The 16337-nt window shown below is 29.3% G+C and overlaps 1 protein-coding gene across 3 annotated transcripts; it reads left to right on the forward strand.

The window, feature by feature from the left end:
* The first annotated feature begins 4351 nt into the window (after positions 1 to 4351).
* On the forward strand, positions 4352 to 15668 carry LOC114390712 (serine/threonine-protein kinase MHK-like). Of its 3 annotated transcripts, none has more exons than XM_028351563.1 (19): positions 4355 to 4561; positions 6001 to 6336; positions 6433 to 6511; positions 7984 to 8052; positions 8178 to 8267; positions 8783 to 8921; positions 9047 to 9149; positions 9267 to 9319; positions 10027 to 10093; positions 10935 to 11046; positions 11144 to 11209; positions 11322 to 11390; positions 11458 to 11518; positions 11615 to 11719; positions 12944 to 12978; positions 13095 to 13140; positions 13793 to 13868; positions 15255 to 15409; positions 15598 to 15668. In XM_028351563.1, exons 2-18 carry the CDS (start codon positions 6329 to 6331, stop codon positions 15382 to 15384), a joined length of 1308 nt encoding a protein of 435 aa, XP_028207364.1. In that variant the 5' UTR covers positions 4355 to 4561; positions 6001 to 6328; the 3' UTR covers positions 15385 to 15409; positions 15598 to 15668. The 3 variants fall into 3 exon arrangements, 2 of the variants coding, with proteins under 2 accessions (XP_028207364.1, XP_028207365.1); XM_028351564.1 differs by lacking the exon at positions 15598 to 15668 and having other exon boundaries at positions 6001 to 6114; positions 6257 to 6336; positions 15255 to 15569; XR_003661998.1 differs by lacking the exon at positions 15598 to 15668 and having other exon boundaries at positions 4352 to 4561; positions 12901 to 12978; positions 15255 to 15569.
* The last annotated feature ends 669 nt before the right edge of the window (positions 15669 to 16337 follow it).

Below are 16337 nucleotides of genomic sequence, written 5' to 3' on the forward strand. Positions count from 1 at the left end.
AACACTATAACCCAATAATAAGATAAAGGTAAAATTGTAATTTTGGTCATTCATTTTATTTCCAATTTCAAATTTTGTCCTCTGGTAAAATTATTCATGAATTTTGTCCTCGTCTTTAATTAAATCATGCAATGTTGATCCCTCAACCCACAATTGGATGTTAACTATTACAAATGAATGTTGACGGTCACGTGTCACGATTTTTGATAATGACTAGCACATGTAAATGAAAACAACAATATGGAGTTGAAATCATTATCTAATATATGTGAAAATCAACGTTATTTTGTAAAAGTAAACGTTGGAACACCAATATTGTATAATTTGATTAAATATGAGGACAAAATTCGTAAATAATTTTATCAGGAGATAAAATCTAAAATTTGAGATAAAATTGAAGACCAAATTTATAATTTTAACTAAGATAAATTATATAAAATTTATAATAAAAATATAAACACACAAACATGATGACACTTATGTTTTTGCTAGTATATATAAAATAAAATCCAACTATACTTTTTATCTGTTACAATTTTTTATTATCTGACAAATTTTGTTCTCAACATTTCTTTTAGTGCGTTAGCATTCAATTCTTAGAATGTTGCAAATTTTATGCTTTTGCGATATTTATGTTAAAAATAATTCAATACATTAAGATTATCTTTAACTGTCACTAAATACACATTAAAAATAAGTATTTTTTTAACATAATTACGACTATAAATCACTCTTCTATGGTATTGGTCTGTTAATTGTTGTTTGGCCTAAAGATACCACGACAAACAAATTAACCGTTCATAGTTTTTTAATTGTATCTCTCAATAAGTCAATTATCCTAAATTAGAGTTAAAAAGGATTGCATACGGGGAATTAAATACGGACTATGATATAAACACCTGTGTGTTAATATGATACCATTCCTTATTATAAAATATTTTAGATTAAATTATAATTTTATTTTTTTCATAATTTTAAATCAATAATTTTTATTTCTTTATTTTTAAATATACATTTAGTCTCCTATTTTCTAACTTAATATTAATGTGGATGTAAAGCTTCCGTAACCGTTTGACATAATGTTTATATAGAAAAAATTAAATAAAAAATAAAAAATATCTTAATAAAAATTGAATTCATAACTCTTTATTCATACACAAAATAATAAATCACTGATACACTCAATTTTATTTAATTATTTATATTAATATTATTTTATATCTATTATTAGTAAAGAGTTATTATTATTTTTTGAATTATCAAAATTTATAAATTAAAAAATATTTAATATATAATCTTTTTAATTTTATTTTATATTTTTTTCTTTGAATAGTTTACATATTTTTATTTTTATTTTTATTTTACCAATATACAATTAAATTGGAGGATCAAATCATGAATTTTGTAAAACTGTGAATTAAATTATTTCAATTAAAAAATAGAAAAACTAAAATTGTGAATTTAAAAAAATAGAGGAACCAAAATTATATTTTAACTTATTATTTTTAGAAATAAATATATTTTTATTTTCTATACTTTTGTTTTTTCTTGTTTTTAGTCCTTAAAACTTCATATTATCTAATTTAATTCTTTTTTTATTCTTAGCAGGATATCAGTAAACACGTTTTTAATAAAAATACATTGATTAAATTAAACATAAAAAACTTTAACAACTAAAAACAAACTATAGTCTATAAGAACTAAACAACATGTTTTTTTTCCATAATTTCCGAATCAACAAAAATATTTTTTCAAAGCTATTCTTTGGGGTAAAAGATGAAAACCAAAATTCAGTAAATCAGAAATCCATCTTCGTACGCGGCATAGTTGTTATATCTTCTTCCCCTCCCTCTCTCGTGGCAAACGCGCCGAAAATGAATACACAAGCAATTCCAAGGATCCATCGACACAGATAAAATAGCATTCCCTCCTTCATCCACAGTTCTAGGGTTCACTCTTCCCATCGACTATCGTTTTCATCTTTGATTTCAACACACTTATCATTCTCGCTTTCAGATTTCTTAACTACAAAAAAAAATGAAAAATTGATTTCTGAAAAACTGATTTCTCGCTAGCTATAATAAAGTATATCATTGGAATAAATAATTTTTGAATTATATTATTTGGATAAACATTTATTTTTAAAAAAAAAACTATAAAAAATGACAACTAAAAATACTCAATCAATGTAATTATTATAATTTATACATTAGATAGAATTTTTGAAAAATATATTAAAGAAAAATTACTAAAACATAGTTTTTTTTATTGAAATTGTCTATAATTTAATAATTTTTAATCTTATATAAATAAATTAATCTTCAGTAAAATAAATTTAAATAAAAAGTAATTGTACTAATAATTAATACATTAAAAATGTAAAATATTTCCCGTAAGAAATATTTTTTTTGTTTTTCTCGTTTCATAAATAAGATAATTTAAGGTAACTTAACAAATAAGATAATTTATAATAAGATGTCATCAACAATCTAGAACTATTGTTCGGCCAAATCCAGCCCACGGATCTGAAACAGCATATGCTCGGGAATAATTGTACGAAATGACATCAAAACCAGAAAATTATTCTTAATGACTTTTTCAATCCCTTATCCTTATCCACCCAACTGGAGGGGTAAAGCTGTCTTCCAAGCAGCTATCGAGGGTATAACCGTCTTTTAAGTAGTTAAAGTGAGGGGCAAAATCGACAACGACATTTTTGTAATTCTAGAAGTCGTTGGATGGCAAAACTGTAATCTCGGAAAATCATTTTCATATCAATGTGGGGACCACAGCCCCCACCAGTCAAGCAATCTCTATTTTAAATCTTAAAATGGAATAAATAATTAAATAAAAGCTTAGAATATATTTCCCCCCGATATTTTAATTACTCTTTAATATATTCTTTCTCAATTATATTTTTAACAGTTATTTCAAGATTTTGACTTTTCATGAATTTGTGTAATTCTATTCCATATGTTAGTTTAATATTTCATCTTTAATAAAAAAAAGCTATTAGAATAATACAGTAAAGTGTCGTATCAATAAAAATGTATGACCTTGATAATATAACACAGAGTAACATTTTATGTTATTATGATTAATATAATAATATAAAATTATTTTATAATTTTGGTGTATAATTTTTTTCTTTAATTTTCTGTTAAACATTGAATATCTAACCAACAAACAAATTGGAACTTCACAATAAAAAAGTAAAATCAATTGTATCAAAATAAAAAAAAAATAGGAGACAAAATTCACTAATAACATAAATATATAGTTAGAAAGTAAAATACCAAGTCTCTTAAGTATGTACTAGGGTATCAATTATATTTAACATAAAAAAGCCGAGTATTTCATTTAAACTAGTTATGATTTAAGTCCAATTTTCAAAAATTTTAAATAAATAAATGATAGAGGTCTTACTAAATGTCTATAAGGCTGTTCACATGTACTCAGTTACTCGGAACCTCATTGATTTAAATAGTTTGAATTGAGTCATTTATGTATTTGGATCAAAATCGAACCGAACCGAACCGATAAAAACATTTCATGGTTGAGTTATGAGTTTAGATTTATAGATTTGATAAAAAATGAAACGAACCGATCAAATTTTTTAGAGTTGTTTGATTTGATTTTAAATACTACTAATATTAGGACTCAAGTGTTGAAATTGCATGTGTCTATCTTAGTGTTGAAATTTCTTACTTTTAGGTATATTGTTATTTGTTTCATCTTTTTTGCTATGTTTACCAGATTAATAAATCATATCTTATTTATTTGTTTCAACAAAACAAATCTGTTTGCAGCAAAACTTACTACAAAAGAGTAGTTTGTAGGAAATAGTTGTGATGTAGATGTAGACTATCATAAAAAATATTTTGTTTTAATTTGTATTAGTTCATCTTGAAATATTATATTGATGATATTAAATGAATCAATTTTACTACTTTTAGACATTTAATGACGTTAATTATATGAGATATTTAGATGAATCATGATATAAGATAATAATTCTAAAAAAACATCAAATTTAAATGGATAATTTGTTAGCTCAAGTCAAACTAAATCATTCATGAATGAGTTGGATTTCAAAATAAAAAATTATAAAAATTAAATCAAACCAATCAAATTTGATTGAATCAAATTTTAAATTTGGCCAAAATCAACATGCCAACCAGGATAACCGTGTTTTCCTTTTTCTTAACAAACTTTTTATGTATAAGATAAAAGGGATGTGTTTTCTTAATTTTTTTTATTTAAAGAAAAAACTGCAAATAAACCAGTATTTTTTTTTATATATTTCAATAAAAAATAATATTTATTTATTTATCATTTATTTCTTTGGTTTCTTCTCCATCCTTTTTCTTCTATGGAATCCTCCCCCCTCTCTCATATGGCTTCTTCGCAAATCCGAATTTTCTTTCTCTAAACTTCTCTCTCTCTCTCTCCCTACAAATTCATTTTTCTCGTTTCTTTTCCGAGAAAGTTCATTCGCATTGCCCATCTGTGCTTGCGTATCTGTTGATCCCGCTCTGATTCTATCCAATTCTCACACGCGGTGCGTTCTTCGTCCTTTCAATTTTTTTTTCTCTTGATTTATTCTTCGTTCAGTTACGTCAATTTTCGATTCCTCGTGTTGCTTTCGTTGCCTCCGGTTCGTAGCTGCTACGCAAACTCAAATGCAGCTTGAATTGCGTTTTCTTTTTCTTTTGGGATCGGTTAGTTTCATAAGAGAATGAAGAATGGAAAATTATGTTATTTTTTTTCACTGGTTTGAGTTGAAGCAATAGTTCATGACTTTATGGATTTTTCACAGTGAAAAATATCGGAAATTGTGTTTTTATAATTGTTTCTGAACAGATTGTGAAGATAACTTCTTCGTCTTTTACACACACACACACACACACAGATATATATATATATATATATATATATATATATATATATATATATATATATATATATATATATATATATATATATATATATATATATATATATATTGTGTTTTTGTTTATAGTGCTTGTTTGAATTCACTTATTTTGGGAAATATTTTTCTTTCATTCTTTGGCTTCATTATGGAACTTTTGAAAAAAGAAAAATAAATTGTTTTCCATACTTTAAGTTAAACCAAACACAATACTTTTATAGTTTTTGTTTCTTCTTCTTTTTTGTTTAATTTATTTTTTCTCTGAAATTGATTCCTTGGTCTGATTCACTTGTTTATTGTGGCTCATGATTGTCGATCAATAGATTTTGGTTTTCATTGGTAGATGAAATAGAAGAGTGGTATGAGTTGAATTATTGGTTATAATATAATATTATAATAATATATAAAAGTAAGGGTATTTGATACGTTAAATTTCTTATGCAACAAGACATGGTTATCAATTATCTTTGTGTTGTTAGGATCAGAGTCTTAATGGGAAGGTTTGTTTTCTGATCAGCGTTATATTTGATTGCTGAGGAGATTGGATTTGGAGGAGCAAATTCTACAAAGTCTTTGGGGCTTAGGGTCCCCCAGAATAGTTTTGAAAGACAAACCTTCCAATTGTCTGATTATTAAGTGACATTTTCACTTTTGAGTTTGCTTAGTGAAATAATATAGGTTTAAATACTTTTTTTGTCCTTGCAATTAAGTGCTTTTTTGCTTTTCGTCCTTCAACTTTTTTTTTTTGGTTTTAGTCCTAACAAATTATGCTTGTTTGGTTTTTTGTTTTTTAAACATTACTCAAAGAGCTATTTAAACCACTCTAAGGAGGAACAACAAAACAAACATAATTTGCAAAGACTTAAACAAAAAAATATTGCAAGGACGAAAAACAAAAAAAAAACACTAAATTGCAAAGACTAAAGATGTATTTAAGTCAATAATATAATACTGCATTTTCCTATTATTTCACTTTGTAAGTGCACATATTGTTCACTTGATGTTGAAGGGGGCTAACTAATTATTGTAATTTTCAAAAGTACTAACTTTTATATTTTGTACTGCAGTTTATCCCTTGTTCTCCAAATATGGGCTCAGTTTGAAGTTGATGTGGTCAAAGTCAAAATGGATTCACATGTAATATGATAAAGACATCACCTAGCCAACTGGGTTTTCTGAAGGTTGCAACATGTTGATGGACCTTTCCCTTTTTGTAGATCACTTCTACAATGAAAAGTGGATTATTGATGATACTAAATGCTTCATGCTACATTTTAACTCTAACCCTCGTCTGCAAACTAAGTGCCAACAATTTGTTGACAGTTAGCCACCTCTTCATGGAATCTGTTCCAGTCTCTCTGAAGTGTTATTGGTTATAGTGTTGTAATTCTAATAATGGAAAGGTTAGTGTCTTCTCATCTATTGACTTGAGCATTGTTCCTGGACTCTCTATTCTCTTAGTAAATTAAATTATTTCTTGTCTATCCTTTTCTTTTTAGATATAAAATTTTGAGAGAGCTTGGGGATGGTTCTTGCGGTCATGTATATAAAGCCCGCGATATGAGAACATATGAGATTGTAAGCAACTCTTGCTACCTAAACAATTCTTTCAACTTCAGCATGTTCATCTACTCATGTTCTTTTACTATTCTTGTTTCATTATTCATTTTTGTAGTTATATTCATGCCCTTCCTTGTCCCTGCTTTATCTTTTTTCCTCGGCTTTTTAAATCTTTTTTTGGGTTATTGTCTTTGTTGGAATATTCAGCAAAAAAATCTTTGTTGGAGATTTCTTATCCTCCAAAGTTTCGTACTTCTATCTATTTGTTTCTCTAATAAAATTTAAAAAAATGGGATGCACGAATTTCATAATTTGTAAGAAGAAATTTTTTTATTATTCGTGCTTCTACCTAATAGCTTAAGCACGAGGATAAAATATGTTTGAGGTTTATTTTCATACTTTAAGCTCAAACGGCCCTTGCCTGGTGGGGCATGTTTGACTTAAAAAACTATTCAAGTGTTTGCACCTAATAGCTTAACTGTTTAAGCCTTTAGGAGAGTTGGTTATGAGTACAAGCACACACTCCATCCTCATTCTAACTACTGATCTTACTGTTGATTGAGGATTTGAGTATTGAGTGATCACTTGTAATTTTCATTTTTGTAGTAATTTTTCTCTGTATAGTTTGCTGCTGATTGAACAATGTTAAATTCTATGTTTATTTGCCTCTTCAATTTCCTGTATGCACACTTGGTTATGGCATGGGTGGAAACTCCTTGGAATTTTCTTTACATGTTGGATTATCTGGGTATGCCCCCTGAAAATCATAGAGCATTAATTGCTGATCAGATTAAGTTTAGAGGCTGTGGTTAGAGGAAATAAGGGAAGACCCTTAGGAAATGTGCAGTGTATGTGTTTGGAAGTTTGACCTTTTTACATTGAGTAAGCCTCTTTCAGGTTGTATCAAAGGTTTTTGGTGAGTTTCACTTTAGAAAATGTTTATTTTCAAGTGCTATAGTACTGGTGTACAACTATGCATTTATTATATGCAGATCGTAAAGATAATTAACACCCAACAATTGTATACTATCTAATTTATGTAATAGTGATTCAAGTGGACCCTTCTATGTATTGTCATAACCAAGTTCATAGTAAATGTTTAACAGGTTTAAAGTGAGATGTGTCCAAGGTATTCTGTGATAAAATGTGATACCAATGTTAAACATTCATGTATACATTGTACATTGAAGGTCAAAATGGATACATGTTTTTGCTTCAATTATAAATGTTCCTTTTGTTTTCTATGATGCTCCCTCGAGAGGTGCTATTACCATACTAATTTAGATGGTGTTTTTGTACATTGAGGTGCTATTCCTGAAACTTTGGTTTTTAACCGTACCAAATGGCGTGGTGTGATCCATGTAGCCAACCTCACCTAGTGGGATAAGGCTTTGTTGTTATTGTTTTTTGCATTGAGATTTAGACCTGCACTTTCTGATGTTACATTTTGGAATATCTTCTGATGTTATTTTCCTGATTTTGTCTATCAGGTCGCTGTCAAAAGGTTGAAAAGAAAGTTTTATTTCTGGGAAGAATACACAAATTTAAGAGAAGTTATGGTATGTGCTAAAGTACTTGTTTATGGTAGTTATAGATGGTTTCACATTCCTGGAACTGTAATAAGATTTTGCTTAACTTTTTATTTGTCTTCTCTTCGCTGATGTGTATTGTGTTCCTTCTGCAGGTCCTTCGTAAAATGAATCACTCAAATATCATAAAGTTGAAAGAGGTTGTTAGAGAAAATAATGAACTATTTTTCATTTTTGAATACATGGTAAAGAAACTCTTATTCTTCATTTTTGTTTGTTGATTTATGTTTTATAGTGTAAATATGTAGATTGTTGAATGACTTTTAAATCTTAAGATTGAATAGTAATATGTTGTTGCTTTATCCTGTAAAAGATAAAATAATAAATTACTGATAGAGAGAATAATAGGAAAAACAATTAATAGCAAATGATATTGTATTAGAATTCAAGACAAAAAATGGTACAGAAAATATCTAAACAACACACTATTATCTTCGCTTGTTTCAATTAACTAAACCCATTTCAACAGCCTAGAAAGAAGCACGGGGCTATGGCTGTGCCTGATATGTTAATGTTTGCCACAAAATGTGGTACTGTTACATGATTCTCAGTGCTACATATATATTTACTGGAAAAATTATTCACTACTATGTAATTCATCCAGAACTCTTTAGTATCCATAATTAAGGTTGAATGTTCTGTATTGACCCTTGCTTTATCAGATATTGCTTGACAGTGACACTAGATTTCATCTCTTCAGGATTGTAATCTTTATCAATTAATAAAGGAGAGAGAAAAGCCCTTTTCAGAGGAAGAGATACGGTGCTTTATGAGGCAAGTGCTACAAGGACTTAGTCACATGCACAAGAAAGGATTCTTTCATCGGGATTTAAAACCTGGTTAGGCATATATATGATTTCATTTAGCAAATTTCTGATGGTATATTGTGTTTATACTTTCCAGTTCAATCTGTCTAAAAAGTCATATGGATTTTGATCTTTTGGGAATGTTTTCTGCTATACAGAGAATTTGCTGGTAACAGATGATGTTTTGAAAATTGCTGATTTTGGACTGGCTAGAGAAGTATCATCGATGCCTCCATATACTCAGTATGTTTCCACACGGTGGTGAGTCATATTCTTTTATGTCATCTTATTAATCTGATCTTTTTATTTTCACATGTGTAAATAAATTTCTATATGGACATAATTAAAATTATTGAATTTTTTATTTTTGGAATTCAGGTATCGAGCTCCAGAAGTTTTGTTGCGAGCCCCTTGTTATACTCCTGCTGTTGGTATGCATAAGTCTTTTATTTATTTTTTGTATATTTTTTACTTATTTTAGCTATATTTTGTTTCTAGTATAGATAGTGAGCTGGTGTTTGTTTTTGGGAGCTATCATGGATTGGTTTTGGAGGCAAAAGTTAAAATTTGTAGTTTCTGCTTCCTCAATCTGGTTTTTGCATGGGGTCTCCTAAAAGCAGACCCCAACACTATTAGCTGGGGATGATTAGTAAAGCCTACACTCTCTAGACTAGAGTAATGTCAAAGATGACTTATTTGTGGATAAATTACCTTGCCATTCCCTTTTACTGCTTTATTTTACGGTCTGAAGAAGTTTGAGCCAATTCCCACTTGACATTTTTTTTCCTTCAGTTAAATATATGTGTGGTATCTCTGTATCTCATGGGGTAAAGAGATGGTTCTAATGCTTAGCATATTTTGGGAGATTAGCTATCATAAATAATTGGAATCAACTATTACAACATTACTATTCCTTTCCATATAGTATTGTCTGAAGTTGCACTGCCTTTATCCTCTGAACATCATGATAACAAATTTACATCAATACTGATTCAACACAACTTAAACAATAGGAATTAATGGGAGGAATTGCATGGATGTGATGAAACTTGTTTGCCATTATTTATGCCATAACGCAGATGATATTATGCTTGCTTTCTTCTTAAGGTGGTGAATAACAAATATAAATTATTTGCAGACATGTGGGCAGTTGGTGCCATATTAGCTGAGCTTTTTACTTTGACCCCTATATTTCCTGGTGAAAGGTATATTTCAGTCCTGTATTTTATGTTTTTGGTCTCTAATTGTAAAAGGAATAGTGTGATGAGGACAACTAATTGTGCTTTAGTTATTTATATATTTAGTTTTGATCTGTTGAATGCATTTTTTGTGTCCTTACATATTTAATGAACATAATTCCATCAACAAAATAACTATTTGCTATGCTGTTTGCATTTGAATATGTATGGCATTAAGAAATTTGCTACCAAAGGTAAAATTTGTGATTTTATTATAGAGAAAGGGATAATCTTGTTCTTCAGTCTTCATGGAATGATCTGGAAATTCAAAGTAACAAGATCAATGAGCACTGCCTTATTTTCACTTTCAGTAATTTGAAACATTTGGTTGAATCATAATGATGAAATATTTAATGATTTTGATTTTGATAAATAATATACTTATGGGCAATATTCTTTTTTATGGCTTCATCACATATCAAAAGTTTCAAGTCACATTTCAAATGTACTGAAATTTTGTTCTATGGATTTGGAAGGCATTTCTGTACCGATGTATTTGTTTTTTCTTCATTCTTTGTTCTATGAATTTCTTTCTATGTTAAAAGCAAAATGTTCATGCCTCTCTTACATACAATTCTTCATTTAGATGTGAGTTAGCCTACAAGACATTGATAGTCAAGTGGTTGCTATTAATGGTTCAAATCAAACATTGTGATCTTTTCCTTTTCATATCATATCACATATATTGATCAGACTCTTGTCCACTGTATTGTACTTGATATTGATTCAAGTGGGATATGCTTATTCCTAAAAGTGATCCATTTTGCTTTCTATTACATCTTATAAAATTCCTTTTCTCCATTGACAGTGAAATAGATCAACTGTACAAAATATACGGCATTCTTGGTATGCCAGATTCCACTGCTTTCACCATAGGGGAAAACAACTCTCAGTTATTGGACGTAGTTGCTCATGAAGTTGTAAGTGTTCGTGTAACAGGAGTTTGGTTGTGTACTATTCTTATTACTGTCATCTTTTTATTTAATCTATTATTTAATTCCCCTGTTGCTTGTGCAGGTTCCACCTGTGAAGCTTTCTAATATTATTGCGAATGCTAGTTTGGAAGCTATAGACTTGATCACAGTATGCTTTAGTCAATTGAATCTCTTTCTCTCTCCATGCACACACACACACTGACATTGTAAATACTAAATAGTGCTATCTTCTAATATCCACTGCTTTATAAAATCTGTAGCAACTGTTACATTGGGACCCATCAAGAAGGCCAGATGCAGATCAGTCATTGCAACATCCATTTTTCCAAGTAACTTTCTCTTTCAAGCCTGTTCTTCACTTAATGTCTTCAATTTACTAACATATAAACTGGGCAGGTGGATGCATGGGTTCCTTGTCCACTCAGTGATCCACTTGAGTTGAAGCTGAGTAGCAAGAGTTGGGAATTTTCATTTTCTTTCTGTCTTGTATCCTCATATTAAACATATCAGTTTGCCAGATAGCTTCATTGTTTTCTTCCTTCACTATTTACAGGGGCTAAGCCAAATCTTGAGCTGAAATTGCAGGATTTTGGCCCTGATCCTGATGATTGTTTTCTTGGCTTGACTTTAGGTGTAAAGCCCAGTGTTTCAAACTTAGGTAAATGCAACCTTAACTATTTATTTATAACCATAGTAAAAGTAACAGATTAGTTGGCGTAACTGCGTAATGATTGTTCTTTGAAGTTTGTACACCCATTTCGGTAGAATAGTATGTATGGTAATCTTGTTTATCTGTAAGACAGAAATAATCCCTTTCTTTTATTGGAATCTTCTTTCTTCTTAAGATTTGTGCTTGCTGCTTGCTGCTTGATCCCTCTACAAATGTGCTATCTTAAAAGATAGGTTCAGGTTGTGTCATTCTGGCAATGCCAAATGCTCAACAGATTGAATGTAGAACTAAGTGCTATCAACATGAGAAATTGTTCAGTTTAACTGTGGTTATATGATATCATCAGCACTGTTGTTTTTGTCCTTTGGAATTCTGTTGAAAAACAGAATTCTCTAGACAAATGATTTTATTGCTTTTCTTTAAAACCTGCAATGTTTATGTTATATGTTGACATTATAGATATTTAGGTTGAAAAGGAGGAAAAAGGGAAAAAAAGACGTTGCATGATATGATATCGAGTATATCGATGTGTTTTGATGAGATACAAAAGATAAAGTATTAATATATGACTGCTAATCTTAATTAAATAAGAAAACGAATATTGAAATATAATATGAAAAATATTTCTCTAAGATAATCTAAACTATTCTAAAAGATATAATTATGTCTTCTTCTAGATATTCCAACCTTAAAAAAAGGAAAAGTTTAATGTTTTCTTTCTTTTAGGAGAGCAATTGAATGGCGTATGATGAGAAAATAGAGGTTGTTTGGTTGAATGTTTATTTATCCAAATGTATGCCTGTTAAAGGTGTTATATGAAGCAATATTCATTACCAAATCAGTTTTTACTTCGATTGAATTGCTGTAACCCCAATTTTTTTGTTTTCCCAAGGGTGTTCTGGAATTTAAAACTTTTATATTCTCTCCTGAGTAAATATTCTATAACATTTTCTGGAAGCCCATCCCCCTGACCTGCATTCGTTGTCAGTTACAATTTGTTGCAAATAATTTTCAATTTGATATGTTGAATATGTGTTCTGTTTTCTGAATGGTGTTGATTGTTTTTTAAATGTTTAAGCCTTTCCAATTATTATTCTTCACTTAGTAAATTTTTTAACTCTTTGGCCTTCTTTCACATTTCAAAACCTCTCATTTTCTTCTTTTTTCAGTAGCACACATTGGTGACCATTTAATTATTATCATTTCCTGCAGATGTGGTCCAAAATGTATCTCAGGGTGTCAGAGAGGTTGGTGTATGGTGCTGTAAATCCTGCAGCATGACATATTCCGGTTTTTTGTTTTGAAATCCTAATTCAACAGCTGTTCACCTCTATTTTTTGACTTAATCTACATGAATATGCAGAATGTTCTATTTTGCTCAGATTTCAATGATCATTCAGACCAGTCAGGTGATTATTAGTTTCTTACCTTCTATTTGCATAACAATCTTTCAAAAGCTTTATTATGTTTACAGAGCAGAGATAACCCTTAACTTTGGAAAGGTTAGAGATAGATTAGTCTTAATTGATTTTTTAGGAAAGCTTTCATTCTGTTCTCTCCGGCTGTGTTCCAATAAATGAACTATGTTAAAGGAGAAAGAATAAATTTCCAATATCGATAAGAAATCTTGCTGTTTACAATAGCAAGTTTCATGTGCATTGCATGTGGATTTTTAATTTAAATAAAATTAATTAATAAATTAAATAGAATAGAATATGTTTTTATTATTAATAATGAATAATTATAACAGGGATAAATTAAAGAGATAAGATTTTAAAATTAAGGAGGAAACTATGTAAATAAATTTGCTGCTAAGGGAAAATTTGCTGCTAGGAAACAACAGTGTTAGTTATTTGATCAAGATTTTAACTTTTTGGCAGCTAAGTGGCACGCAATTAGTCAATTTTGAGTCGAGTGAAAAAATGCTCAGTTGAACAGTTTGCTGACCATAATTATATGATTCATTATTATTTCTAGGATAAGGCATTACTTCTCATTTAAAATTTTTTGTTTAATGTTCCTTTTTTTACAATGATGGGTTATGTTTATTTTGTGATATAGTATTTTGGACATTATTATCTCCTGATCAAAATGGAGTTCATAACTCAGCCGAGACTTCGTTGTCATTGTCATTCAGGTATGCATATGCTCGTTGCCTTTTCTCATCCCATACATCTAGTAGGTGGTTTCATCATCTTTCTTAGTGGTTGTTTTTAATTGTAATCTTATTAAATTATTAATTCTTTTGAGGAATAAATATTAACAGCTTTTTCATCAAAAGGTAAAGCAGAACTAGGGCTAATTTACTATTAAAAATGAATAAAAGATAATTGTGATAAGTGTCTTGATTAATTTGGATAGACCTTTGGATTCAACTACTGTTGTTTTAGCAAATCAACTAGTGCAGCTCGAGATCTAAATCCATTTGAAAGAATAGGAAAATAATGCATGATGCATTTCATAAGCTAAATATCTTGGAAACTACCGGAATGGGCAAATGTATTGCCCACGAGAAAACACTGCCAATAGGGTAGTACGACTCCTCTACAGTCTAGAGTGAGGGATAAAGTAAGTAATCTAAATCATTAATGGATTAGTAATTTTAATCTCTGTTGAAAAAATTAATAGGTTATATTACATGTGCAACTAAAATAAAAATTAAAGTGTCAGCCATCTATTACCAACTATGTTACGTTTCTCAAACGTTAACTTTTTTTTAACCTGCATTCTTGGTCCGTATAGTAATTAATCCCAAAATTGAGCTCGAATCTGGCCGATGTAACATTAATTTTTTTAAAAAATTTCAAATATAAATCAGACCCCTTAATTCAATAATTTTATTACTTACTGAATTGCAATCGTCCACTCCTACTTTTCTAAATATCGGTATAAACAAAATTTTGAATTGTTCTTTTGCTATTGAAAATTATCTATTAAACTAGAATGACTATCATGAAATTGATTACAACAATTTATCAAGTAATTTTGCATTAAAAATAAATCAAAAGATAAATACAAAATAAAATTACAATAACTTTAATACATTATTTTAATTATCTTACGAAAATCATTAATTTGAAATTCGCATCAGGTCTAAATGTACAATGAGCCAACTGCGTAGCACACTTAAGTACATAACAATTAACTCTACTTGAATTAAGACGACGCCTTGTGTTGTATCTATGCATATATGTGGGCCACGTATGCTTAAGTTTGCAAATACCATAGCAGACGTAAATATACCAAAATGTGGAATGCTTTAAATTAAAATAAATGAGAACTTCTAGCAATATAGTTTCAAACATACTCTCTACTTTGTTGAAATTTATTAGTGATCAAATAAATTTGTGGATCCTACTTATAATGTGTTTCATTTCAATAAATTTTAATTAAATTGTAGGTAATGTGTTAGAAGGATTAAGTAAGGAAATCATAGAAAGTGTGTTGCTAAAATTCCTCTATATTAAATTTGTATTACTATATGCTAACATAGATACATGGACCTGGCTTGTTCTCTTTACAGTTCAGTACAACATCCGCCAATTGGAGTTCCAGAGTCTGCGGGATTTTCTTTTCAGCCTTTGCAGCCTAACATCTTAACCGCACCATTTTTGGCTCTCTCTTCTCCCTTCCAGCGCGAGCACTGCCTTTGAATCACTCAACTTTTGAACTGCAACAGTATGATATTATTGAATCTTCATAATGCATATAACACTTTTTATTCATTTTAATTAATATTTTGTACAGTTGTCTTTATCATTCAATAGTTTCCCCATGTAGTGAAATATTATGTAATTATTGAGCAAATTCTATAAGGATACTTGATTCCATTCCTTAACTGTAACATTGAAATTTCAAACCTGTAGGGAACATGAAAACCGGATGTCAAAGACCTTGTTTGCTTACTATTTGGAAAAAAAAAGTTTCTGTTTCTGCAGCTTTTGTGTTCGTGAGCACATTTGAAAGTTTGTTTATGGAGTTTCTAAAAATTTAACCTATGGATACTTGAATAGAGTACTTAAAAACACAGAAGAGAATAAGAAAATGTTACAGTTGTTCCTGTTTTTTTTTTGTTTGTTCGAAACACTTTTGAAAATAAATTTTAAAACTTGGATTTTAGATAAGAAATTGATTGAAAAGTGTTGTAAGATTGTTTTAGAAAGAGTTTTCAATACAAAATGTGGGCAGACAATCAATCAAGAGTTGATGGGATCTCCAAGAGTAAATTATGCTTACGGATTTATTTATAAATTATTTACTATAAAGGTATAGTAAACAAAATTCGAATTTATATTCCTCAAGGATAAGAGTTGAATCTTTATCAATTAGATCAATTTTTTTTTTTTGTGGCAAATTATATTAATCGTTATTGGCAAATCAATTTGTCCTTTGCATCTTCATTTATGGCGTGGACCATCAATATTTTTTCTGATCGATATTGTTGGAAATAAAAATAATAATTAATATGGTTCTTTGCAACATTTGTTTTCCAAGATAATTTTAAATTCAGGTATGTAGGACAATCTGATTAAAACTAAGATTGGTAATTGACTTGGTAAAATTACTGATTTTCGCTTTATTGGTTCTACCTGGTTGAACCGTAGTT

The sequence above is a fragment of the Glycine soja genome, chromosome 16 (genome assembly GCF_004193775.1).
Source record: "Glycine soja cultivar W05 chromosome 16, ASM419377v2, whole genome shotgun sequence".
Taxonomy (NCBI): Eukaryota; Viridiplantae; Streptophyta; class Magnoliopsida; order Fabales; family Fabaceae; genus Glycine; species Glycine soja.

What these genes read in the sequence shown, in the direction of transcription:
- LOC114390712 (XM_028351563.1), top strand. An exon ending in TCATCGGGATTTAAAACCTG is followed by an intron (nt 8,922 to 9,046) that starts GTTAGGCATATA and finishes TCTGCTATACAG; the next exon opens with AGAATTTGCTGGTAACAGAT. An exon ending in CAGTATGTTTCCACACGGTG is followed by an intron (nt 9,150 to 9,266) that starts GTGAGTCATATT and finishes TTTGGAATTCAG; the next exon opens with GTATCGAGCTCCAGAAGTTT.